The sequence below is a fragment of the Geotrypetes seraphini genome, chromosome 6 (genome assembly GCF_902459505.1).
Source record: "Geotrypetes seraphini chromosome 6, aGeoSer1.1, whole genome shotgun sequence".
NCBI lineage: Eukaryota > Metazoa > Chordata > Amphibia > Gymnophiona > Dermophiidae > Geotrypetes > Geotrypetes seraphini.
In genome coordinates, this window is record NC_047089.1 from 23,175,924 (window position 1) to 23,203,605 (window position 27,682).

The following is a 27,682-nucleotide window of genomic DNA, read 5'->3' on the forward strand; positions in this document are numbered from 1 at the left end:
GATCCCTTTATCCCTCAGGAATCCGTCCAGTCTCTGTTTGAATCCTTGTACCGTACTCTGCCCAATCACGTCCTCCGGTAGCGCATTCCAAGTGTCCACGACCCTTTGGGTGAAAAAAAACTTCCTTGCATTCGTTTTGAACCTATCTCCCTTCAGTTTCTCCGAATGCCCCCTCGTACCTGTTGTCCCCTTCAGCCTGAAGAATCTGTCCCTATCCACCCTCTCTATGCCCCTCATGATCTTGAAGGTCTCTATCATATCACCCCTGAGCCTCCTTTTTTCCAGAGAGAAGAGCCCCAGCCTATCCAATCTCTCGGCATATGGGCAGTGTTCCAGCCCTCTTACCAGTTTCGTTGCTCTCCTTTGGACTCTCTCGAGTACCGCCATGTCCTTCTTGAGGTACGGCGACCACAATAAGAACTCACTGTGTTATTTGCTGCCTAGAATCTTCAGTCATTCAGCTGAGGTTCCTCTTCTGGTCCCTTTGTTCCCTGCTTCTTGATGGCAACTCTTTTTTTTTTGTTGTTGTGTGTGTGTGTGTGTGTGTGTGTGTGTGTGTCCAGGGTGACTTGGGACATCAGTGCTTAGAGACCTGCAAAACTCTTGTTGCTCTGCTGTCAAGTGACAGGCTTGTGACTCTCTGGAGTAATTGTTGTCCCTCTCTGCTGAGCTTAGTTTGGTCTGTAAGCGCTCTTCTGGATAACCAATCAACTCTGTTCTCTCTCCATTACCATGGGTCTATCACACCATCTTAACAGTGGAGCTCAGCCCCTGTCATCATATTGTGTGCCCCAATAATTTTCTGGCGCCTTCTAGGTTGTTAAGGAATTTTCTTAACTTAATTCATAGTCCCAGCTAAACAAGCTGAGAACCAAATCCTGGCTTTATATTCTTTACATTGGAACATTTAGATATCTTATTGTTAAAGTGCATTACGGGAGCACCTCCACCAATATGTCATGTTTCAAAATTTTCATCAGGGTTGAGGCTCCCGGCTCAACATTAGCAAGCAGTTCTCATGTCATGCTCCAGTGAATTGCATTGTGAATGAAATTCACTGGAGCGCGGCTATGAGAACTGCAAACATTTTAAGAGGTACATGGGAGAGGGGGGCGCTCTAGCGGCAGAGAAGATTTGAAGGAGTGCATGGCGTGATGGCAAAGAGTGTGTGTGTGTGTGTGGGGGGGGGGGTGAGAAATGGCGATAGCAGCGCCTGTGGCCTCAGGGGGAGCACGGGAGTCGGGGTGAGTCCGGCAGGAATGGGCTAGCACCTGAGAGTCTCTGCGGAGGGGGTAGTGGCATCCAGGGAGGGGGGGGTTAGCGTCCGGGAGCGGCAGGGCCAACGGTGCCTATCCGGGCACGGTGGTGGCGGTGGTTTGATTACAGCCATCACCCTGAAGCCGGGGCGCACCATCACCACCCGCACAACCCACAGTGAGAGGCAGCGAACAGCAGCAGAAGCCTCCCCAAGAGAACTGGAGGAGCCGCGTGGATAGGTCTGTGGCAGAGGCAGCGGTGGAGACATCGCTAATGGTAATTAAGTTTTTGGGGATGTGGAACGAATTGTTCTAGTTTACATCAACGCTTATGGGAAAAGTTGCTTTGATATACGAGTGCTTTGGATTACAAGCATTCTTCTGGAACAAATTATGCTCGTAAACTAAGGTACGACTGTACTTATAATTTTATAGAAAGGGCTAAGGCAGACACTGCAGGCTGTATTAAAAAACTAAATGGATGGATATAGCCCACGGGCCGTAGTTTGCCCATGTCTGGCATAGTGTAAGGTTATTGCAAATTTATTCAGGATGATAAATCCCAAATTTTATTGAAATTGGTTATGTTTGACAGTGTTTATGCAGAAAAAAATGGTGGAAACAATTATAAAAAATAAAATTGTGGAACATGTAGACAAACATGATTTAATGAGACAGAGTAAGCATGGGTTCAACTGAGGGAGATCTTACCTCACCAATTTGCTTGACTTCTATCAAGGTGTGAATAAACATGTGGATAAAGTTGAGACGGTTGATGTAGGTACTAGGGACCTGGATTGGCCACTTTGAGAACAGGCTACTGGGCTTGATGGACCATTGGTCTGACCCAGTAAGGCTATTCCCTTCCATTTGTTCTTTCCCTTTATTAAGAGAAATATTGTAACCCTTTCCCTCCTTTCCTCCTGTTATGTCTTATGTTTTTGTTAATTGTTAGGTAAAGAGAAATTTTCTCTATTTTATTTAATTAATTAATAATTATTTGTGATTATGTTTCGGATGTTTTGTAATACTAATGTGATATTATGTTTTGTTTTCTTTTAACTTGTATTTTATTGTACATCGCCTAGAAAGCTTTATATAGGCGATTAATCAAAATAAACCTGAACTTGAACTTGAACTATTCTTATGTTCTTAATTTGTATAGTTATTATTTTTTTTTTTTTCCGGAAACACGATGTATACAAAGACACACACATACAATGGGGTCATGAAGAGATATTGGGGTTTAGAGAAGGAAAGGTGAGATGCTTGACTTGTCTTCTTTCAAGTACAATTTAAAAACTGACCTCTATCTTCAGGTTCATAGACAAAACCGCCGAAGACAAAGCCGCGCGCCGACAACTGAGCGCAAGAAGGAAGTGCGCGCCGAAGAAAAAGAGTGTTTTTATGGGCTCCGAAGGGGGGTTTTGTTGGGGAACCCCCCCACTTTACTTAATACAGATCGCGGCGGCGTTGGGGGGGGGTTTGGGGGGTTGTAACCGCCCTCATTATACTGGAAACTTAACTGTTTCCCTGTTTTTTAGGGAAAAAGTAAAGTTTTCAGTAAAATGTGGAGGTTTACAACCCTCCAAATCCCCCACAACGCCCCCACAACGCGGCGTGATCTGTATAAAGTAAAGTGGGGGGTTCCCCCCCCCACACTCCCCGTCGGAGCCCTTTAAAACAGTCATTTTCTTCGGCGCGCGCCTCCACGTTGCGCTCAGTTGTCTGCGCGCGCCTTTGTCCCGGCGCGCTTTTGACCTGACACCCTATCTTCATCTTTAATTATTTTACTTCTGTTGCTGTTACTTCGTTATTTCTTGCCCTCTGTAAGATTATTGCATTAAAAATAAATTCCTAGTTCTCCTTGCTTTTTTGTCCTAATATATTGTATTTTGTTGCATCATCTCCTGGAATATTAGGCAAGTACGTTAGTGTGCTTATGAAATACATGTTTTTAAAAAAATCTTAGTTGGTTCTTCGATTGTTCATGCTCTACTTCAGGGGTGTCAAAGTCCCTCCTCGAGGGCCGCAACCCAGTCGGGTTTTCAGGATGTCCCCAGTGAATATGCATGAGATCTATTAGCGTACAATGAAAGCAGTGCGTGCAAATAGATCCCATGCATATTCATTGGGGAAATCCTGAAACCCCGACTGGATTGCGGCCCTCGAGGAGGGACTTTGACACCTGTGCTCTACTTGTATCAATATAATGCCTGTATAAGATTCCAATAAGGACTGTATTATGATTTACTAAGGGCTCCTTTTACTAAGCTGCACTAGCAGTTTTAGTGCGCGCCAGACACTAACGCCTCCATTGAGCTGGTGTTAGTTTTTCCGTGTAGCGTGGGGGTTAGCGTGCGCTAATTTGCAGCACACGCTTAGTACAGTGGTGAAAGTAACTAAGGTTAACCCTTTCAGGACCATAAGGATCGTAGGCCAATTTTTGTGGTTTTGACGACATTTTTATGGTAAAAAGGGCTTGCAGATGCCAAAAAATTGATTTTTTTTGTGAAATATCATTATTTTTATTTAAAAAAAATCACACTTCTGGCTTATGGACAGTGTGGCAAGTGAATCTTCTCGTCAATCTGGCAACGACGCTAATGAATGAATGTCGGAACCAGTTTGTTTACATAAAGGCAGTATCATATGAAATCCGTACATATCAAATTTAGAACTGTAGACTATCCCAATCAAAATTTATAGGATTTTAAAGTTATGGGACAAATATGTCCCTTGGTCCTGAAAGGATTAAGGAGCTTATAAGAAACTTTCACCACTAGTATCTCACAAATGAAATAAAATCTGAATGTCAAAAGTAGTTTAATTGGATTATCTAATACCATAACACTCCTTTGCTTATGCTTGCAATTGTGAAAGGCTGTCACAGATCCATTCTTAGAAAGTGCAGAGGTTTTTATATCAGTTGATAAAGGACTTCTTGCTTCTTTGTCACTTCTGAATCGGTGCTGCAGCTCTATCATCTCGTACTGTGGTCATACTCTTGGTCCTCTTACAATTGATGACTCCATTTGGGTCAGGTCTCTTCATTTTGGGGCTCTTTAACCTGCTTTCTCTTGTTACTTCAGGCCATTCTGTAACAATGCGATACAATTTTCATCTCCGTATTCACTGTGATAGGGGATTAACAGAACCGCAAATACAGAAAAAACGTGAATAACTTTTTCATATGTTATTCGCTGTTTTCTATTAAAAAACCATTGTGAATATGGTGAAACCATGAATGACGTGGTGGGAGACCTGGCCTGTTCCTGAAGGAGAGGCAAAACGCGGTGAAGAAAGTGCTGGGAATCGGCGATTTTCTCTGTAAACGCTTGGAATCGGCGATTTCTCTATGCAAGCTGATGTAATGTGGGGGGAGGAGCCAGCAAGCTAAAAACCGCAAATAATTGAAACCGCGAATACGGAGGGAGACGTGTACTTGTGTCCACTCTAGGATGCGCTTCTCTTGATGGTGCCCACAGAGGGATGTACACTAGCAGCAACTCCCTTAGACTGCGGAAGCTCATCACAGTCTAGACTGGTGATTGGAGCCCCAGTCTCTCACCAGAGGAGTTTCCCTTCGCATCTCTGCATGAATGATACTGATGAACACCAGTCTATATGACTGAGGGGCATATTGTGAGGGGCGTCCAGTTCAGAGATGCTGGTCCCCTTCCCAGAGGAAGTGGTTGATCAACCACTTGGAACTTTGAGCCCATCTGCCTGGCACTTCAGGTGTTTGAGAGTGCACTGCAGAGTAAAGCAGTACGAGTTTTTTCAGACAACACAACGGTGATAGCCTATGTCAATCACCAGGGGGAGCACCAAGAGTGTGCTCTTCATTTGGAAGCCCAGATGCTGTTTCAATGGGTAGAGGCCCATCTCTTGGCACTCATCATAGCACATTTGGCAGGAGCAGACAGTGTGCAAGTGGATTTCCTCAGCCGGAAGACCCTAGATCCTGGGGAGTGGTCACTATCTCAGGAAGCCTTCGCCTGCATTGTGAATTGGTAAGGGCCCTTGGCATTCAATATGATGGCATTGGCAGCCAACAAGAAGGCAGCTCGATTCTTCAGCTGAAGATACGACCCAGGAAGCAAAGGCCTGAGAGCCCTGGTGCAACCCTGGCCAAAGGCAGGTCTTCTTTATGCCTTCCCTTCGTGGCCCATAGGCAGCCTTCTGTGCAGGATCATGGCACACCAGGAGTTGGTGATTTCTAGTAGCACCAGACGAGATGAAGTGACCGTGGTATGCAGACCTAGTCCATCTACAAAGGGACCAAGGGCTCAAACTTCCATGTCGTTCCTGGCTGCTCACAAGTTGACAAGGCTCAAAAGTGACCATTTCCAGATAGATCTGTATGGCCGTTTCTTCAGCCTATGTCAGAAGTAGAAAGCATCTGCCTATATCTGTGAAGGCACACTCCATTAGAAGTGTAGCTTTCTCATGGGCAGAATCTTCGGCGTTGTCCCCAGAAGAAATCTGTAGAGTGATCACTTGGTCCTCTCTTCATACATTCACAAAGTTTTACAGGTGGACATGGTGGCCAAACAGGACTCCACATTCGGATCCTCAGTTCTGTCAGCAGACTCATCTGTCCCGCCCTAAGCTCGGGGGACTGCTGTGATATATCCCACAAGTTCAGGAATAGATTAGGTTCATACCTTGGTAATCTTCTTTTTAGTAGACAGACAATCTGTTCCTGAAGCCCGCCCTGTCAGATGTTCATTTGTCTTCTTACTGCCTAAAAGGTGCTGGGGAATCCTGATATCTTGTTTCTTTCCTTTATCCAGCCTTGACAAGGATAGAGGATGCAACTATTGTGCTAGAGAATCTAGGGGGTATCCGTAAAATCTCCCACACTCAGTGGAAGTTGTGCTCAGGTTGGTGACTTGTTTGTTTTCACCTTGTTACATATTGCAAATGGTTAAGTTTTGTTTTATTTGTTTCTATGTTTAATGATATGAGCAGAACAGATATGTTTCATGGGTAGCGTACCTGTACCCCTCCCTATTTTATGTCCTCTCCAGGGCTGACCATCTGCTTTGGTACAAACTGAAGAATTGGAGGACAGCCCAGACAGATGGTTGGTGAAGCAAAAGAATGCTAATGAGACTCCCTACAAGAATTCTCGCAAGAAGGGATTGACTACCCACAAGTTCAGGAATAGAGTGTCTGTCTACTAGAAAGAAGATTACCGAGGTAAGAACCTAATTTTTGCCTTGTACAAATTGTTAACTAGAATGTAATGGTGCAGGCTTGGTCAGATGTATTTTCTAGTCATCCTAACTCTAAAGTTTTCAGCCCACTGTTTTGATGGGTGAGATGGAGAACCAATATATGAGATCACCAGTTTTTCTCTCTGTTCATTCCTTCCTCACTCCTTAGTTCTAATGCCAGAGTCCAGTAAAATGCCCTTTCTATTGACCATCATATACTGAAATTAATCCATTCTGATGGCTTCCATCTTCCTGGAGGCTAGAAGAACTGGAGCCAGTTTGGAAGCCAGGTGTATTCATTGCAGCATGCTGGACTGCTTGAGAGCGATCAGGCTGGTCTTGGATTTTCATTGTTTTTAGTTTGGAATGTGCAACTTCTGTTTTAAATCTTTCATCTAGTTACGATTGCTGTTGACATTACTGATCTTTTCTGGTCTCAGAAATGCAAATAGCTTGAGTAAAAAAAATACTGTTTTTTTTTTCTCTTAATAGATCGCAGCTATCCTCCGAAGGCGAAAATTTGAATATTATGTGCACAAATTGCTACCTGAAATCTTGCAGTCCACTTCATTTCTGGCTACAAATGGAAGTTTGTACATAGTTTTCTTCTGCATTTTAAGGTTGGTATACACTTTCTGTATGTAATGGTATGGGACTGGGTTGCGCATTGCTCATGCATGTGGAAATTATGCAAGATTTGTTCTGAAAACTAATTTTGACAGTAGTTTTTATGGGCTTTCTAGTATCTTTTTTGATGCAGGGTTATACGACTGAGCCCAGCTTAATAATCTTGAATGAATATACTGCTTCTATACTCGGAATGTCATTTCATTTCTTATTTCATTTACTTACTTTATTTTCATATTCTAAAAATTTAAAATCATTACATTACTACAATAATAAAGTACTATTACAAAGTGCAATGTGTAATCATATATTGAAGGCAAAGCAAAACTGAGCTGCGGTAATGGTAAATTCATATAGTTCACTAATAAGTCTTCAAAAATTCACTCCAAAAGAGTCATTTATGTCAATAAGCACTTATCTCTCTGCTTGACCAATTCAATTCCACCAATTCAATTCCTCCTCTTCTCAAATCACCACAGTTCAATAGTTTGACCCAATCCGTGGCCAAAAGTGTCCAAAACCCATTGTTAGTGTTCATTACAAAATGCCGGTTATGTGTGCCATTCTCATTAATCACAAAATCCCATGAATCAAAAAAAGCCTACTCGTCAGAGTACCCTGGTCATCCCACAGACAATTGAAACCTGTTTCTTTCTGTTTTGCCCCAGCAGCTACTTTTTGCACCTTTTGCCTTCCAGTTCAGCCTCTCTTGAATAATAGTGACACCGTACGCTTCGATAGTTTTTGGGTTTGTAAGCGGTATATCAGAAATGAAATAGAATGAAATAAATAAATAAATAACCCAGTCATTGTGCTCCCTTTGGCTGGGGGCCAGGCACCAATCAGGGGCCCTAAGTCCAGCCAGTAGAGGTCAGTGTTCTATAATGATTGAGACTCAATACCCCTAGGTCAGGGGTCTCAAAATCCCTCCTTGAGGGCCGCAATCCAGTCGGGTTTTCAGGATTTCCCCAATGAATATGCATGAGATCTATATGCATGCACTGCTTTCAATGCATATTTATTGGGGAAATCCTGAAAACCCGACTGGATTGCGGCCCTCAAGGAGGGACTTTGAGATCCCTGCCCTAGGTGTTCTGAATGCTGCTTTTTCATCATCCACATTACCCGCTGCTTTTACTGGCCTGGTGAGCATAAGATTAGAAGTCTGCACGGGAACGGGGATCATGGGAATCCCATGGGTACCGCGGGAATCCCCCCCTAACCCATGGGACTCACACGGGGACCCCCCTCTAGCCAACGGGACTCCCACGGGGATGGAAGGCTTTGGAAGCAGGGTTCGTCCATATAATATAATGGACACGTCAGCCTTAGTAAAAGAGGGGGTTTATAAGTTAATTACCTGAACAGAAAACAAAAAAAGGGTTCCACCAAAGAGATTCCACAAGGAAAACAGCAGCGCAAACACAAAAGAAACTGTGGAATTGATGATCCTGTCAGAAGTAATTGCTGCTTTTTATGGGGACGGGCGGGGATGGAGGTAATTCCTTGCGGGGATGGGTGGGGATGGAGAGGATCCTGGCGGGGACGGGTGGGGACGGAGAGGATACTGGTGGGGATGGGTGGAATTTCTGTCCCCGCGCAACTCTCTACATAAGATGTGACCTTGGAATTGGGAAACCTTTATTTGAAATGAAGTTCAAGAACTTGAGCAGTATGTCAAGTTAAAGTGGAAAGTGAGGGATTAAGTTTTGGTTTGATACAGGTGCCTCCAGAGCAAAATAAAATCCTTAAGATAGTTTATAATTATTATAGTTTATTAAAATTTGATTAAATACTTAACATAAAATTTCAAATGTACATTAAAATCTAAAAAAAAAACCCCCAAACCAAAAAACAAATACCACACAGGACAGATTGTCTTGGGGGGGGGGGGGAAGGGTATAACAAAAGGATAGAAGGGAAAAATTACAATTCTTAAAAAAAATAAAAACAAAGGATAAAAACAAAAGGGCCACTTTTGAACATAGCAGGAAGGACCCTTGACTCTGTCTCTGGTGCAGCATGATATGTGGCTGCTGACACCATAGGAATATGTAGAAATAAACAAAAGCATAAAGGAAAAAAAAAATACCTTTGAAAGCTAATCATAAACTACACTAAGTTAGTCCAAGAAAAAAGATAATATATATTTTTTTCCTTTTCTGTTTTTGTTTTATTTCTACATGTTACCTTGAAGAGTGGACTAACACGGCCACCACACTACTTGATACCATAGAGATAAGAACAATGCATATTTTCTACTCTATTTTTAGTGTCTTAAATGTGAATTTTATTTCAGGAAGATACTTGGAAAGTTCTACTTTTGGGTGCCTGGTTTTGGGGCTGCATTGCCCGCTTCCTATGTGGCCATCTTGATCGAAAGGAAAAGCAGGTAAATGTTCACTAAATAGTTTTATGTAGTATGTATATTATATGCTTATTTATTTTAACCACTATCATGGTTTTGAGTTCAGCAAGTTTCACAGAAAAGGTGCTTTGTTTCAGCAACCACAAATTCATGTACAGGAATCAGTATAGTGTCAATATTCAAAGTAATATGGCGAAGTAACATTGACCCCCCCCTCTTTTACGAAACTGCAATAGCAGTTTCTAGCATGGGGAGCCGCGCTGAACGCGCTGCTTCCGATGCTTATCGGAACTAGAGAATGACACGGTGACGGTTTACCCGCGGCCACCGCATTTAAGCCGCGGGTCACCGCCGAAAACGGGGAAGAAAACTAGCAGTCGCTGCGGTGACGGGGACAAGGCCATTCACCGACCGCGGAAACGGTGAACAGGTTTGTCCCCGCGGGCCAATGTACCCCCTTCTAGGAACCGCTATTTCACCGTGCTCCTCATTTGTCATTTCAACCCTTCCTGCCAATCGCAGCAGAAGGGTTCCCAACCCCTCCTGCCGGTCCTCCCAATGGCCTCCCCTAAGATCGCCGGCAGGAGGGTACCCAACCCCTCCTGCTGGACCCCCCCCCCAACGAACCCTCCCACCCCGGAACCCCCTTAGTCTTACTTTTCAAGTTGGACCGGACAGCTCCTCGCTCGTCTGGCCAGCAGGCCTGCCTCCGTCCAAATGAGGCGGGCCCGCCCCTACCCTGCCCAACCCACAGGATCCTAGGGCCTGATTGGTCTAGGCACCTAAAGCCACTCCCGCTATAGGAGGGGCCTTAGGTGCTTGGGCCAATCAGGCCCTAGGATCCTGTGGGTTAGGCAGGGGAGGGGAGGGGCGGGCCCGCCTCATTTGGACGGAGGCAGGCCTGCTGGCCAGACGAGCGAGGAGCTGTCCGGTCCAACTTGAAAAGTAAGACTAAGGGGGTTCCGGGGTGGGAGGGTTCGTTGGGGGGGGGGTCCAGCAGGAGGGGTTGGGTACCCTCCTGCCGGCGATCTTAGGGGAGGCCATTGGGAGGACCGGCAGGAGGGGTTGGGTACCCTTCTGCTGCGATTGTCGGGAGGGCCGTTGGGGGGGTCTACAGGAGGGGTTGGGTGCCCTCCTGCCGTGATCGCTGGGGGGAGGGGAGACTTGCAGCCGTAGCCGCGGTCACTATGCTAATCACGGCAGCATTTAAAGTACATGTCGTGTTTGTTTTTGCATTGCTAGCCCCAGGGGTGGTGGAAGATTAGTGATTGAAAAACTGTATGAAAAATAACTATTTTAAATTTAGTGATCAAAATGTGTCAGTTTTGAGAATTTTTATTAATTAATTTTTTCTCTGCGTGTTTTGTTTTTGTATAGTTATTAACTAATATTTAACTAAGTTTTAAAGTTTTAAAGTTTTAAAGAATGTTTCCTTTATACGTAAATAAAGAAAAGTGAATGGGATTGCAGTGGCGGTGACGGGGCGGTGAATGGGGTGGCAGTGGCGGTGACGGGGCGGTGAAGAGGATGGTGAGACGGGGACGGGGCGGTGACGGGGTTGGTGAGACGGGGACGGGGCGGTGACGGGGATGGTGAGACGGGGACGGGGCGGTGACGGGGACCAATTTTTTCACCGTGTCATTCTCTAATCGGAACTCGAGCATTGGGGAGCAGCTTGGGCCATTCTACGCGGCTCCCCGCACTAGAAACTTCTATCGCAGTTTCGTAAAAGGAGGCCTGAGAGTTATGACAAGTTGCTGGAGGACTGTATAAATTTTGGACAGGCTACTCTGGCAAATATTTTTCAGTTAGACATGAGAGGAAAGATAGGTGCAGCTAGCGTGCTAATAATTTATTATTTAAAACTTTTTTTTATACCATCTATAAAAAACTAAACGGTTTACATCAGTTAAAACATACATAAGATAAAAACAAGACATATCATAAAATCTACATAATAAAATAACTTCTTTTTTTCAACGGTCAACTAAAAAATTTCAAGAGTACAATAGCAAACATGGTTAAGCAGATTTTTTTGTTCAAAAGCCGATTAATGAATCGCAAAAATGCAACAACAAACCGCTGAGTTTTCAACTTCTTAAATTGAAACCGGTTTACACACAGTCGCAATTGGCCCACCAGGGCATTCCACATTTTGACACCAGCAATGCAAAAAGTCATCGCTCTAATGTCTGCATAATTTCCCTGCACTATTGGAATTAATAGCTTTTGATTTTCGGATCGTAAAGATCTATTAGGCTTATAAAATGCCACGACTTGTTGAAAGTACCGTGGTGTTTGATGGTAAATAGTATGATGGACCACAGAAACGGCTTTGTGTTGCACCCAAAATACAGCTGGTAACCAGTGTAATTGCTTCAGAATTGACGTAATTTGTGCCATCCTGTCAACTCCCATTACTAATCTAGCTGTGGCATTTTGTACCAATTGGTACGCTCTCCCTCTTGTTTTCAAAATTCCAAGATAGAGAGCGTCACAATAGTCTAACCTAGACAGAACCATCCCCTGCACAACAGTCCAAAAATCAGAAGGCAGAAATCGACGATTTCAAGCGATAAAGCGTATGAAGTTGGTTAAAACATGCCTCAACAGTCTTAACTATTTGCAGCTTTGTAGTCGGGCTTGAATCCAAAACAACCCCCAAAACGGTCATTTCTTTCCTCACAGGTAGCGTCACATAGTCTGTATTTGTAATGAGATCTTTTTATACTGCAATAATTAAGTGCCTAGGTTTTGTGAGCTAGGTTATGAGAGACAAATATCAGTGTACAGTAAAACCTTGGTTTACGAGCATAATTCATTCCGAAAACATGCTTGTAATCCAAAACACTCGTATTTCAAAGCGAATTTCCCCTTAAGAAATAATAGAAACTCAGACATTCATTCCACAACCCCAAAACATTAATACAAAATACTGTACGTACTCGTATTGCAAGACCTCACTCGTTTAAAACAGTCACTACACTCCCGCAGCGTCAGAGAGAGAAGAACCATCGGCTCAGTTGTGATGATGTGACACGTGTATACTGTATGTACTCGTATTGCAAGACTTTGCTCGTTTAGAACAGTTACTACACTCTTGCAGTGTCAGAGAGAGAAGAACCATCGGCTCAGCTGTGATGTGTGTATACTGTATGTACTTGTATTGCAAGACATTGCTTGTATATTGCTTGTATGTCTTGCCATATTTCTTTACTCATTGAACTTTCATGTTTAAAGTTGAGGGCCTTTTTTGAAAAGTCAAAAACTGGAGAGGGAACAATTTCCATAGCTATAGTCCTGGACGGACCCATCTAATATTTCTCTAATGAAACAGACATCACAATAAATTTAGGTCTGGCAAAACACCCTGCGAAACTCTTCAAAAAGAACTACCATGTAATACCCAGTCCCTGACAACCTACTTCCATTCAGAGCTCCCCCCAACACACACACAAAAAATCAGTACAGTTATTTAAAATACTCAGGTTTTCTGCTGATCATCCACAATAGGCAGCATGTGACCACGATCTCCATCAGACCAGAGATCGTGCTTTACAACTTTTGATGAACTCAGCAGCAAGACTGATAACTGGAACTCCACGGCTAGCTCATGTTACACCTGTCTTGAGACAATTGCATTGGCTTTCGATTCAACAGAGAATACCATACAAAGTACTGTCAATAATTCATCCATGTATCATGTGGCTCCTGCATGCTTTTGTGATTTCTTGGAAGTATATCGCCAAGAAGGGCATTAAGATTTGAGGGTAGAACGTGATTGTCGGAAGACAAAGTAGTAAGGATACTTCATTCAAAGATAAGCGGTTCGATGTTTTCAACAACTGGAGTAAAACTCTGGAATGCTTTACCGGGGCAAATACGTTTATGTGCTGATAGAGCAGCTTTTTTAAAATTATTTAAGGCACGGCTGCTTTGTAAGTACCTTCATGTGAGGGAGTGAGGGGAGGAGCAAAAGGCCAGGAAGTAGACTGTATGTTAATATATCTAATCTAATCTTCTATTTGTGCCTCGCTCATACCTATTCAGGCTCAAGGCGACTTTAAAGAGGGGATAGGATGGAGAGGGAGAGAGGGGAGGTGGATAGGTAGGAGGGAGAGGAAGGGAAGGGGAGAGAAAAGTTACTTGCAATCCAAGGTTTCACTGTATATGTTGTGTTGATTTACACTCAGTAGATATGACTACGGGCAGGGAGGAGGAGGCATTTCTCTGGTGCTATTGAGTAGCAGTAAAATTCTGAACTTAAACAGGTGCTGCTTGCTGTAGTAATGTGGGAAGGGGGTCTCGGATTGCAATAAGATGCGCACTCAGCATGTTGTGGCTGCAAGAGAGCTATTCTGTCTGTAATTGGCTTTGGATAGAATGTACATTACCCGGGCTAGAGCATTTGAGTGAGACGTCTGTTGCTGGTTACTGTCCTGTTTGTATTCTGGGGATGATTTCATTGGTATTCCTTTGCTGCTTTTCCTCTTGCTTTCTCTTAAGATTGCAGTTTCACCAAGTAAGGTGTTTAATAACTGCTCGTAAAGGCATGAGGAAAGAGGGGGGGGGGTGTTTTTATATATTTATTATGTTTTTACATTGTTTCTGCTTTGATGCTTAATTTTTTATTTTATTTTTTTTAAATTCTTTATTCATTTTAAAACTTTCATCAAGCGTACAAAAATTTATAATAAATAAAATAAATCTAAGCACTTGTGCATCTTATCATTATATCTTATAATTATAAATATAACCCTCCCCCCTCCCACCCTCGAATCCCTCTACTTATTATATTTTCATATAATGGAAACCCACCCCCCACTCAACCCTAAATCTTACATAATTAATAGAAAAATATAAAAAATGGCATCAATAATGACAAAAGGACGTTAATGGCTCCCAAATTTTAATAATTTCCATTCTGTACCGCTATTGATCTTTCCATTCTATATATGTGACATACTGAATTCCACCAAAACTTAAATTGAGCCTACTATGATCTTTCCAGTTATTAGTAATGTAATGTAATTTATTTCTTATATACCGCTACATCCGTTAGGTTCTAAGCGGTTTGAAGAAAATATACATTAAGATTATAAATGAGAAGTAAGAAGGTACTTAAAAAATTCCCTTAGTAATATGTTGGATGGCAACTCCAGTCAAAATCAATAAAAGTTTGTTATTACACATTGATATCTGACTCTTTTTTCTCATAGACATACCAAAAAGCACAGTATCATAAGATAACGCTATCCAATAAACAATTTACTTGATCCCAGATTGAGTTCCAAAAGGCTAAGATATGGGGACAATAGAACAAAAGATGATCCAAAGTCCCTACATCCATATTACAATGTCAGCATCTATTAGACAAAGAACTATTTAACTTTTGCAATCTAACTAGGGTCCAAAAAGCTCTATGTAACAAGAAAAACCAAGTTTGTTTCATAGACGCTGACATTGTACATCTCATTCTCCAAGACCAAATTTGTGGCCATTGAGATGCTGAAATATTATGCTTAATCTCAATGCTCCAAATATCCCTAAGAGTATTTTTAGGCTTTTTTTTAACCAAATCACTAATAGTTTTATACCACTGTGCGGCCTGATGTCCCAGAAAGTCCGCCTGAAAACATAAAAATTCTATACTAGATTGAGTATTCAAATTTTTCCATTCAGGATGCTTTGATGCTTAATTTATGATGGGCGGAATATGAAATATTTGCAAATGGTGTCAAAAGTGTTGGGAGGGGACACTTTTTAAACTATTTTTGGAAGAAAATGAACAGATTTACTTTTATCTTATTTGTAATATCCAAGAAAGGTAAATGGATTTGATTAATTTCAAGCCAAAATCTTTGGCTTTGTTAAAACTTGCATTATAATGTTTTGACTTTTTTTTTTTTTTTAATGTAGAGCTTCATTAATTTTTCGATCCATGCTTTTATTTAAGCCTGTCCCACTACTGCCACTAAAAGCCGAGTTTCCCCTTAGCATGTTTACCTTTTCATGATTGTGGGGGGGTTGGACGGGTATGAAATCGTGCACTACTCCCTGTATTTGGCACAAAATGAATTCTGTGTTAAGGATAGTCTGCCTGAATACAGGTTTTATTGATTTTAGAGGAGGAAAATTATACATATGCTGGCTCTCTAGTACCATGGACTTGACCTGGACTGGCCACTGGGCTTTAAGAACCTTCAGTCTGTGCCAGTATGGCAACTTTGATGTTCTTAGGCCATACTGCACTATCTGTACCATATTTATTGAGGAGGGCTCAAATGTCCTCCACTGAAGAACATTTCAATGTATTCTCAATATGCTTCCACCCCCCCCCATCAAATCGTTTCCAGCTTCACAATATCCAGTCATTTTTTTGATTGATGAAAAGGGTTTCTTCTTGTCAAAGCACTATTGTAGAAACCTTTTATATCCTGGGACCTTAGTGGAAAAAAGAGTCTGAGAGCTTGCCTCAGTGGGCGACTATAACAATGGACTGGATGGCCTGGGTTGGGTCGCCCATGGAGAAGCAGCTCATGGGCAATTGGAGGGAGGGGTGGGGGGGGGAGGCAGTAGGCAAGGAGAACTGGGCTTCCTGTCGGGAAACGGGAAGTATATGGGCAGGGCTAAGTGGAGCCTGGTAGGATGGGTGGAGATGTATAGAACGTGTGCCTCCGAGGTGCAGGGTTCTTCCCTGTTCCTCGGAGGCCGCTTTCCCTCCCACCTTCCCCTGAGTTTTGAAGGTTCGCTCAGGGGGTGGTGGAGTTTAAGGGTTGTCGCAGCTGCGGTAATCCCGAGCTCCAAGGTTTGGCTCATTGGAAGATGAGCAATTTAGTTTGTTATTCAGCTCCGTAGAGTGGTGACTTCACGGGTCAGGTGACCCGGAAAGGGGGGCATGGAAGTACATGCCTACCCCCTCCCTAGGCTCATTCAGACATGAGCAGGTAGGGGGAAGTGAGCTCAGGTGAGCGAATATGTCATGAAGGCACGTGGCACGGAATAGGGGCATGGAGGTCCATGCCACACCCTAGGCTCTTGCTGATGTGGCGGGGGACAGGGGAGTACATTTGAGTGTTGTTAATTGTAATATTTGTGTAACTCGGGAGGCAAAGCAATTGTTGACTGCTTAATTATTTGTTGACCCAATAAACAAAGCTGTGGCCTGGTTATTACCATCAATAAATTGTCTGTGGTTATTTATTGTTGACATTGCTGAGGTCAGATACATTTTGATAAACAAGAAAGTGAGGGGCTTGGGATCAAGGGGGGTAAGGGAGAGAAGGGCATGGAGGGGGGCGACAACTCGGCCATTCCAGTTCCATATGTTATGCCTGCTTCTTTCATGAGTGGAGTGTGCTTCATTCAAGCATGTTCGTTGGAAAACACTCCTTAATAGTTATTACCTCGGCTAGACGCATAAGTGAATTTCAAAACTTCACCTAGAAGAATAGCTGTTCAGGCTTTGATTACCTATGAAATGTCCACCGAGTTATAGTAAATTGAGTTTTTTTAATGCTTATCTTAAATTCTTATCAAAAGTAATAATGCCTTTTCACGTCAATGAGGAAATAGTGCTCCAAATGTTTTGTTCTAAACCTCTTAAGAACCTACAGGAGTCATCCTTTCGCACTCTGCACTATAGATGGGCTCTCATATCTTCATGGTCTGAATCCATCAGAAAGGCTGTGCAACTATTAATTAATTACAAAAGTTGGTATTCCAGTAGACAAGCAAACTTTTTGCAAAATTGCTAGTATACTGCATCCAAATTTGTAGCCAGCAAAGTGCAATCTTGTCAGATCAGAGCAACTGCAGCTCCTGTGGACCTTCTAAAACCTGCTTTTCGGGATACCATATGCAAAGCAGTGTACTTTACATGCTTCAATCCGTGCCAAACGTTTCTGACACTTTGTTCCTGGTATTTTTCAAAGACTTTAGGCTAGAAATAGGTAATGTGTTATAAAACAGCCCTCGTTGTGACCAGGAAGGTCCTGGACAGTTTACAATCTACAGTTGTGTGCCTGAGTCATTCCTGCCTGTTGCAGAGAAACCATAGCTTTTCACCTGTAACAGATGTTTTTCTGGAGCACCAGGTTTGGTGATGCACATAGTCCCTCCTGCCTCCCTGAGAGCCGCTTTTCTTCGTGATCTGTTACACTGATGACACCATTGCCTTCATTTTGGGCTGCGTGCATTCGCAAAACTTTTCAGCAGTTGTGTGCTCCAGGAAAGGGGATGGGATTTGAAATGTATACTGCTTGGATTGTAATCACAGGTACCGATTTATTATATTTTACTGCTATTAATAATTTCTATAGCACTACCAGATATATGCAGCACTGTACACATTATGTGTGGGCACTTTCTCCATCCCCATAAGTTTTTGTACCTGCACAATGAAGGGTTAGGTGACTTGCCCAGGGTCACAGAGAACGGCAGTGGGAATCAAACCCGGTTCCCCAGGATCTTAGGGCTAGATTCACTAACCTAACCGATCATGTCCTGATCAGTTTGCGACCACTTTGCGACCCCCGACCTGATTCACTAACCTTCCTCATGATCCAATCCACACCCGATCCGATCCACGCATGCAAATGAAGGGAAATGTCATGCAAAAGTAGGAAGGCAGCGATTCACTAAAAAAAAAATCAGGAACACCGACTTGGCTGGCCGATCAAAAAAGAAGCGACTGCTGGGGACCAGTCGCTCACGTCCTTTCCGATTGTCCTGCTCTCTGCCGCCCTGCTGCCTTTCTGCCCCCTTTGAGCCCGTGGTTTTAACCCGCAGGTTAAAAGCGTGTTCAGCTCAGTTTAATGGATGCCGCAGCTGCTTAAGAAGTGCCCGTTTCTGTGCATAAAACACTTTTGCTTGCAGAGTTGCCTTATAAAACTACACCACTAGTAAATATTTTACTTTTTTCGCCTGCGAGGGCGACCGGAGGACAGGTATTAAAAAGGCACGTTTTTGCGGGCGGGAACCAGGCAGGGCTGTTTGGGTCTCAAGGGGCTCACGCAGGGAAAGGGCACGAGAGCAAGTCCCTGGGCGTGTTCTGTTCCAAAGCCCTTCCTTCGTCGCTTGTGCAGCCTCGGGACTGGGCAGAGAGCAAGCGCATGCGCAGACCATCTACAGGCAAAGAAGATAGTCTGCGCATGCGTCTGGCTCGCTCTGCAGCGATCTGTGAAGTTGCTGCGGGGGCGTGCCTCTGATTGCATTAATTTGCATGAGGAGGGTTGGTGAATCGGTTGCCTGGGAAGACTCGGCCACGGATCGGATCGCTAAGGTAAGTACAGTGGAACCTTGGTTTACGAGCATAATTCGTTCCAGAAGCATGCTCGTAAACCAAATTGCTCGTATATCAAAGCAAGTTTCCCCATAGGAAGTAAGGGAAACTGCTTTGATTGGTTCCACCTCCTCCCCCCCCGAGGCTACCAGCGCTACTCCATTCTCCTCCCCCTTTGAGGAATCCGACGCAGTTCCAAACCCCCCCCCCCGCGATCCGGCATCCCCCCCAGTGATCCGGCATCCCCCCCCTCTTGCGTTGCCCCCCTCCACCGCGATCCTACTTTCCCCCTCCCCCCGAGCAGTCAATGACACCCTTTACCCGACTTGGCACCAGTGCCGGTCCCCGAAGATCCTCCTTCTTCTGGTCTGGGCTGGGCTGGACTGGCTTTGAGCATTTGCGCATGTTCAAAGCCTTCTGGTCTCGCTCTCAATCTCGGAGAGAGCGAGACCAGAAGGCTTTGAGCATGCGCAAATGCTCAAAGCCAGTCCAGCCCAGCCCAGACCAGAAGAAGGAAGATCTCCAACGCACCGCCCAGCCCAGGCCGCGCCAGAAGTGGGAGGATCTTCGGGCACTGGTGCCAAGTCGGGTAAAGGGTGTCATTGCTCGGGGGAGGGGGAGGAAGTAGGATCGCGGTGGAGGGAGGGCAACGCAAGCGGGGGGGATGCCGGATCGCTGGGGGGGGATGCCGGATCGCGGGGGGGGGGGCGCTCGTACAGCAAGGCAAGCTCGGTTTACGAGGCACCAAGTTTGCGAATGTTTTGCTCGTCTTGCAAAACACTCGCAAACTGGTGCACTCGTAAACCGAGGTACCACTGTATAGTGAATCTAGTCCTTCGTCCACTGCACTAACCATTAGGCTACTTCTGTTCTGCCTACAGCCTAAGCAGATTACAACAAACACAACAAACACACACAATCTGCAAAACACATTAAAATAAAATTGCCCCAGTGGATGACATAACCCCTTGAGCGTCTGATCAATCCTGCATGTGTGCATCTTTTAGAAGACAATGTTGCTGACTTAGACATTTTAAGGCCTACTGCAATATTTGCATAAAGTTAGCTCCTGAAAAATAAGAGCATGATGTATAGTACACTTCCCCCTCCGCATTTGCATTGATAGGGGGAAAAGCATAGCAGCGAATACTGAAAAACCGCGAATAACTTTTCAGATGTTGTTCACGTTTTTTCGGTAAGAATCCCCTAAAAAAGATTAAAAACCTCATTTGCTCCGGGAGCAGCGATTTCCTCCGTACAACTCCGGGACAAGCGATTTCCTCTGTTCAGCGCTGGGAGCAGCAATTTCCTGTGATGTACATTTGGGGCGGAGCCAGAGAACGAAAAACTGCGAATAATCGAAACCACGAATACCGAGGGGGAAGTGTAAGATGATCAAACACATAAGAACATAAGAATAGCCTTACTGGATCAGACCAATGGTCCATCTAGTCCAGTTTCCTGTCTTCACGGAGGTCAATCCAAGTCACAAATATCTGGCAAAAACCCAAACAGTAGCAGCAGTCCATGCCACCGATCCAGGGCAAGCGGTGACTTCTCTTATGTCTGTCTCAACAGCTGACTATGGGCTTTTCCTCCAGGAACTTGTCCAAATCTTTTTTCAAAACCAGCTCTTAACACATCCTCTAAAATTGGTAGATTCTAGATACTTGGAAAGAGCTGTTGAAATGTTTCCACAAACTAGCACATGCGTATATGCAGCTGGAAGAAGTAGGTATACAGTAAATTATTTTATCGTGAGAAGACATTGTTTTAGTTATTCTGAGTCCTTGTCTCTCTTTCTAATTTTCAGCTAGCAGTTGGCTGTGACATTCAATTGAATTGTATAATCTGTCCTTAAATAGTTAATCTATTTTAGGTCTGTCACTGGCATCTGTTTGCACTGAATCCAAGACTGACTTGTATGTCAATTCAGAGTTGTCCCACTTTTATTTGCAGTTTGTTAGTGCAAAGTTGCACCTTCTGGAAAAGTCTGCCAGATGCATTTTGCTTATTTGGCTGGGGTTTTGTTACTTATAAGTCACTTGTCATGTTTTGCCATCCTACCAAAATAGCTGCATAGTAATTCGAACAGACTGGCGATTATCAACTGAGAAGCAAATAGACAAAAAATAACTAAAACCCAAGATCAATATGAACTCTTTACCAGCGCTATATCTACTGAACAGTGAGAGCTCTATCGTTTATTAATGCTAATAACTACTAATGCTCTAATATTTAAATATGAAACAGCCCTCGGAATAATAAATCACTCACTCATATAGCATCTCTAAACATAGAAACATAGAAAATGATGGCAGAAAAGGGCCATGGCCCATCGAGTCTGCCCACTCTAATGACCCACTCCCCTAACTTCTTCCCCCAAGAGATCCCACATGCCTATCCCACTTTCTCTTAAAATCTGGCACGCTGCTGGCCTCAATAACCTGCAGTGGAAGATCATTCCAATGATCAACCACCCTTTCGGTGAAGAAATACTTCCTGGTGTCGCCATGAAATTTCCTGCCCCTGATTTTCAGCGGATGCCCTCTTGTGGCCATGGGTCCTTTAAGAAACAAGATATCATCTTCCACCTCGATACGGCCTGTGATGTATTTGAACGTCTCAATCATGTCTCCCCTCTCTCTACATTCCTCGAGTGAGTATAGCTGCAATTTACTCAGCCTTTCCTCATACGGGAGATCCTTGAGTGAAAGACATAGGGCTATTGTGTACCATGAACAATATTTAAAATAAGCACTTTTGGACTTCGGTGAGATTACATAAATTAGATAAGTCTAGATCCAAGAAATGTGGACACTGTCATTTGGAGGTGGGAACATTCGATCATCTTAGATTCCGATACCCTTTAATTTTAGATTTTTGGAAGTCTATTTGGAGCAAGATAATTCTTATTCTTGAAGTTCCCATGTCATTGTCTTACGGAATAATATTGTTTGGAACTTCAATAATGAGTAAGCGTCCACTTAAAAAATCAAATGGATAAACTCCTCCTGATTATGACTGGAGTTGCGTTGGAAATGATAATAAGGAATTGGAAGCAATGGGATAGATTAAATGTACCATTCTGGTGGGAAACCCTATGTATGCACTATAAATTTGAGAAAATATTGGCAGAACAAAAGGGTGAAATCTGAAAATTCAGGGAAATTTGGGGTCCATTAGATGCTTTTGTAAAACATTTTTAAATTTGGAGGTTTGATGTTTATTAATTCTTACCACACTTCATTTCTTATACACTTCCAGTTAAGGGGAGGGAGGGATTTCATTCTTCTTGCTTTGTTTGTACTTACATAGTATAAAAGTGTTTAGGTGATGTTATTATTCTGTATTTTGTCTGCACTTTATGTTTTGTTTTTTTTCTAAAAATTTAATAAACAGTTAAAAAAAAGCAAAAAAAAAAAGCACTAAGCCCAATGGTGCTAATCTGTGACTATTTTGTGCACTAAATTATATAAATAAGTTATCACAGAAAAATCAAAATAGACCATTTATTTTATATGTGATCTTAATGCTACAATGTTTTTCATACACCATTACTCCTGGCTATCTCCAGGTGCCCTGTTAATCTTCACAAATGCCTGACCACAGGTTTCATTGCGAACAGCTTTATCAAGGACTTGGGTGTCCTTTAAACTTCAACGTTTTTGTTTGCCAGACATATCAACCAGAAATGAGAAGGGCAAGAGAAAATAGACCAGAACAGACCTTTCTTTAAAGCAGTAGCTATACTTTGTAGAAAATGCAGGAAAAGGAATCAAACTAAAATTATTTTTTGGTCTGTTGTCGGCCAATTAGCCCTCACATTTTTGTCAAATGTTAAATTCTGGTACCAGGACCCAAATTAGGACAAAACCTTTTGCAGATGTATCATCTGAGCAATTTCTTGATAATTTTAGAAGAAAATTAAATTATTCAGAAGCTCATTCACTTCAGATGGATGATTATTATTGCATTCTGTTTTAACAGTGAAATTGGAATCTAGTGAGTTTTAGAAGGGTAATAACAGTGGATTTCAATATTACTACATGTGGCTTGGATTCTGTATCAAATCGATTAAAATCTTGCCTCCAAACCTTCTCTATAGTTATGACATCTTGTAAAACACTACCTTAGGCCAGGAAATTTTTGCTTCTAGGTTGAAAAGAGTAGTAATCGTACCTATACCCCATCCAAAATAAGGCTGAGACTTCAAATAGGCATATTAGAAATCAGGTGATAATCTGCTTATCTAACCTCTCCATGCTAGACAGTAAGTAATAATTGGAGGTTCCTTCCCCCTTTGTTTTTACGTAAACTGCTTTGATTGATAGATCCTGAAAGGTGGTATATCAAGAACCAATAGCCATAAACATATAGGAACTACTGTGGAAAAGAGTAGGTTTTCCTGTTGGTAAGCAATTATATATTAAGACTTGCAAAGAAGGGTAAATTACTAAACGTATCCATAGCCTTCAATGTGGTGAATTCTCAGTTATTTTTCCAACTATGTAATCTAATCAGAGTTTCTGAATCACACTTATCCAGTACAGGTTCAAGGTAATTTACAAGATAAGAGGCCCATGCAGTGTCATGGGGAAATACAGTAAAACCTCGGTTTGCGAGTGTTTTGCAAGACGAGCAAAACACTCAGCAAACTTTTGACTCGCAAACCGAGTTTTGACTCGATTTGCGAGCACCCCCCCACCGATAACCGGCATCGTTTCCCCCGCTCGCAAAGGCCCCCTCGCTCCAACCGGCACCCCCCCAACGCGAACCGGCCCCCCGCCCGAACAACTTAAACTTTCCCCCCCCCCCCGGTCTGGCACTGGCATGCAGACACAGATCGTGCCGGTGCCTAGAAGATCTTCCGGCTTCTGCCTGCCTTGAGCATGCATCTGCGCTTGCTCAAGGACTTCTAATTCTCACCTCTCGCCGAGATTCTCGGCGAGAGGGAGAATTAGAAGTCCTTGAGCATGCGCAGATGCATGCTCAAGGCAGGCAGAAGCCGGAAGATCTTCTAGGCGCCGGCACGATCTGTGCCTGCGTGCCGGTGCTGGTGCCAGACCGGGGGGGGGGGTAAGTTTAAGTTGTTCGGGCGGGGGGAGGGGTGGCGGTTGGAGCGAGGGGGCCTTTGCGAGTGGGGGGGGGGGGGGAAGCGATGCCGGTTATCGGGAGGGGTGGGAACGTATCAAAGGAAGTTTCCATTATTTTCTATGGGGAAACTCGCTTTGATAAATGAGCATTTTGGATTACGAGCATGCTCCTGGAATGGATTATGCTCGGAATCCAACGTACCACTGTAGTTGCATCGCATTGTAGAGGAAAAGTTACATTGTTGCAAGATGCTGTCCAGGGAGTAGAGGACAGATTTACCCATACACCTGGAGTTCTCAACCCAGTCCCTCGGGATATACCCAGCCAGTCAGTTTCACAGCATACCCACAATGAATATACATGAGATAAGTTTACAGGCATTATCTGCATTGTATGCAGATCTATTCATGCATATTCATTGTGGATATTCTGAAAACCGGATTGGTTGGGTTGAGAACCCCTTCTCTAGCCTACTCATAGATTTGTCTGCATATATACGTACAAATAAATCTGTGTGGATATATCTTACTTATATATATTTGTGTGTTCTTTGTGCAAGTGAAACATACTTTCTAATCAAATTCAGAGCCCTTCATTTTCAGCATTGATTTTACTTGACATAACTTACAAGGTTAAGGAGAAGTAGCGTGTCACATTACTCTAACAAGGAAAGGCTTAGCCTTGATTCATACCAGATGTGAAAAAAAAAAAAAAAAAAAAAAAAAATATATATATATATATATATATATATATCTATATGTGAAATTTGAAGACCAGAACAATTAGTTGCAATAGAAAACTTGTGGATTTGGTTTTTAAAAAAAAATCTTCAATGTTTGGGATTGTGTGCACAGTATAATGTTCAATGAGTCATGCTATCAGGCCTTGTGGGAAACAGGTTTCTCTCAGGAATCTTGAGAGGAATGAGGTGGCAGCTGGAGAATGACACGGGGACTGTTTACTGCTGTAAACCATGGTCACCACAGTAAATCTGCAGGAATGGAGACGTTTGCAACTGGTTTACCGCAGGAATGGGGACCAGACCTTTTACCGCCCCGTGGGCGGTAAAAATTGTTAGACTCGGCATTTCCTCCCCAGCTCCTCTTGTGCCTATCCAGCCATGCCACGATGAAGACAGAAGGAACCCCAAACCAATGTGAATTAAAGAATAAAATTACCAATAATAATAACAGTTTATATACTGCAGGACCGTGAAACTCTATGCGGTTTACAATGATTAAAGAAAAAAATGCTACAAATTGAGTAGAACTTACATAGTTGGAGATTGGCAACTAACAGTTTATGAGATCAGTTGTAGGAGAGATTGTGCAGATCAGTTACCTAGGTACTTCAAGAACAGATATGTTTTTAGGTGTTTCCTAAATTCCCCATAAGTTATTTGCATGCATAAGTAATCTTTCCAGGTCTTTGCCCCATAATGCTGCTTGATAAGAGAGAAGATGTTGATGGTGTTTGTTAAATTTACATCCTCTAACCGATGGGGAGACGAACTTCAGACGTGAGCTTCTCTTATGTCTATTGATTGAGAAGGAGAAGAGGTCAGTTATATATTTAGGGACTAAACCGGATAGTACCTTAAAGCAAAAACATCCCAGCTTAAACTTCACACGTGCCTCCATCGGTAACCAGTGTCGGTAGGAAGGGGTTATGTGATCGGACTTCTTCAACCCGAAAATCAACCTGACCACCACATTCTGCACCAGTTGTAGTCTCTGCATGTTCTTCTGGGAAATTGCCAGATGGGAGACAACAAAAGATAGAAAAACTAAATTTATTTTATATTTTGTGATTAGAATATTTCAAATTTGAAATATATATCCTGCTAGAGCTGGTATTAGACATAACTGGGGACCACAAAGCCCAGGCTGTGCTTCTTTAGCTTCCAGCTGGCTTAGGGCTCTCTCTCTCTCTGACCAAGGGGCAGTTGCCCTAGTTGCCCTCCCCTAACACTATTTCTACCATGTGTGACTGAAGTATTCTGTGAGCTTGATTTTTCTATGTTGCATTCTGTAGTAATTTGGTTCAGTTTTCACAATAGTGGAGGGGATATTTGTGAAAGGGAGGGGAGACAGGGGTTTTGTTGATCCTTGCTCTGTATTATTTGTGTTTATAAAATGACAATTGTACAGAATAGTCTCTTTTTATACTTTAATAAAATAAGTTCATTATAAAATCATAACTATTCGAGGCTTGTGCGGATGGGATCTGACAGTTTGCAGGGCGGGGACAGGGACTGAGCTCGCGGGGACGGGGATGAGCTCACAGGACGGTGTGAGAACGGTGATAAATTTTTCCCCCGTGTCATTCTCTAGTGGCAGCCATGTTAGTCCACTTTTAAAGATAATTCAATATGTAGAAATAAAAAAGAATTCAGGCGATACCTAAATGTTCACAGAATTCTATATAACAAGGCATTTTTTATTTCATGAGGTATAGATAACTATCACCTATAAATCCTGGAGCAAATTATGGATTTTTTTGTCTAGAACTCCTTGACATTTCTTGTTGGCAATTGGTAGATTGTTGATAGAAATCTTTCGCCTAACATAAGTGGCTTACAAAGTAAATATACATAAAATTATCCTCTCACAAAACATAAATTTAAGACTAATACATTAAAGAGAGGCTAAAATTAGGAAACTTTCCAACTTGATATTTACAAAGAAACATTCATCTAAGCCACATGCGGCCCGCCAGGTACTATTTTGAGGCCCTCGGTATGTTTATCATAATCACAAAAGTAAAATAAAACAGTTTCTTGATCATATGTCTCTTTAGCTATAAATTACAATATTATTATTAAGACTTAGCCAAAAGGAAAGATTTATAAACTATAAAGAGTTTTACCTCATGCAAAGTTGTCATTTCTTTAATAAGACATTGACTATTTTTTCTGCGGCCCTCCAAGTACCTTCAAATCCAAAATGCGGCCCTGCAAAAGGTTTGAGTTTGAGACCACTGATCTAAGTGTTGGTAAAAGCTTATAGGAACAAGTTAGTTTTTAAAAGTTTCTTACCTTTTTGCAAAGTTGGACAGTTTTCAGTTTCTTCATTTTGCACTGCTTGTATATCTATGTTTAGCTGATGTGGGCAAAACGTACTGCAAAGTAAAAAGTGGGAGCAGAGACTGCAAAAATATTGAGAGCCGAGTGATAAGTTTGAAGTCTGGAGGTGTGAAAGGGAGCTGAAGAGGCTGGTTGTGGTTAAAGACTGGCAATAGGGTTTGTCATCTGGAGAATAAGGTAGGAAAGAAACAGGTTGATGCATGGGAAACTGATAGAGCTTTACGGGCAGGATGGAAAGGGCCTAAATTTAGGAATCCTATAAACAGTCCCTCACTTTCTGCTATTGTTTGGATACAGAATTTGCTTACTATGTAGAATCGGTTTGCCCAGGAAAGAGGAATATAGAAGGTTTTATTTTTTCTCAGATATTGGGATGATCTTTCAGCTGGAACAATCTTGAGAAGCAGCCGGAAATCCAAAGCAGGAAGGGGAATAGGTGGAGAAAGGAAAAGCAGTGTGTCATCATTGTAAAAAGTGTTCTCTAATGCCAGAGTAAGAGCGCACGGCTTACCACAAAAATGAGTCTGAGAGAATAAAAATAGAAACAGTAAAGTTTTTTTCAAAACATTACTTGTGTTTTTTTTTTTTTTTAATTACCTCCACTTCCAGATTAGAGTTCTTGTAACTGGTAAAACAATCCTCTCCTCTCATTCCCCCCCCCCCACCCAATATAAAGGCAACTGATAGAGTTGGAGGAGGAGGGTCATGCACCTGGGCAACAATAATCCGTGCAGAACATAC

The 27,682-nt window shown here is 42.7% G+C and overlaps 1 protein-coding gene across 2 annotated transcripts in view; it reads left to right on the forward strand.

Annotated features, from left to right (window-relative positions):
• TMEM135 (transmembrane protein 135) overlaps nucleotides 1–27,682 on the forward strand; it is a 342,691-nt gene that overhangs the window by 16,893 nt on the left and 298,116 nt on the right. For both annotated transcript variants that reach the window (XM_033948492.1, XM_033948491.1), the window contains exons 2-3: nucleotides 6,974–7,101; nucleotides 9,408–9,500. In XM_033948492.1, coding sequence (XP_033804383.1) covers nucleotides 6,974–7,101; nucleotides 9,408–9,500 — 221 coding nt within the window. The remainder of the gene's footprint in view (nucleotides 1–6,973; nucleotides 7,102–9,407; nucleotides 9,501–27,682) is intronic.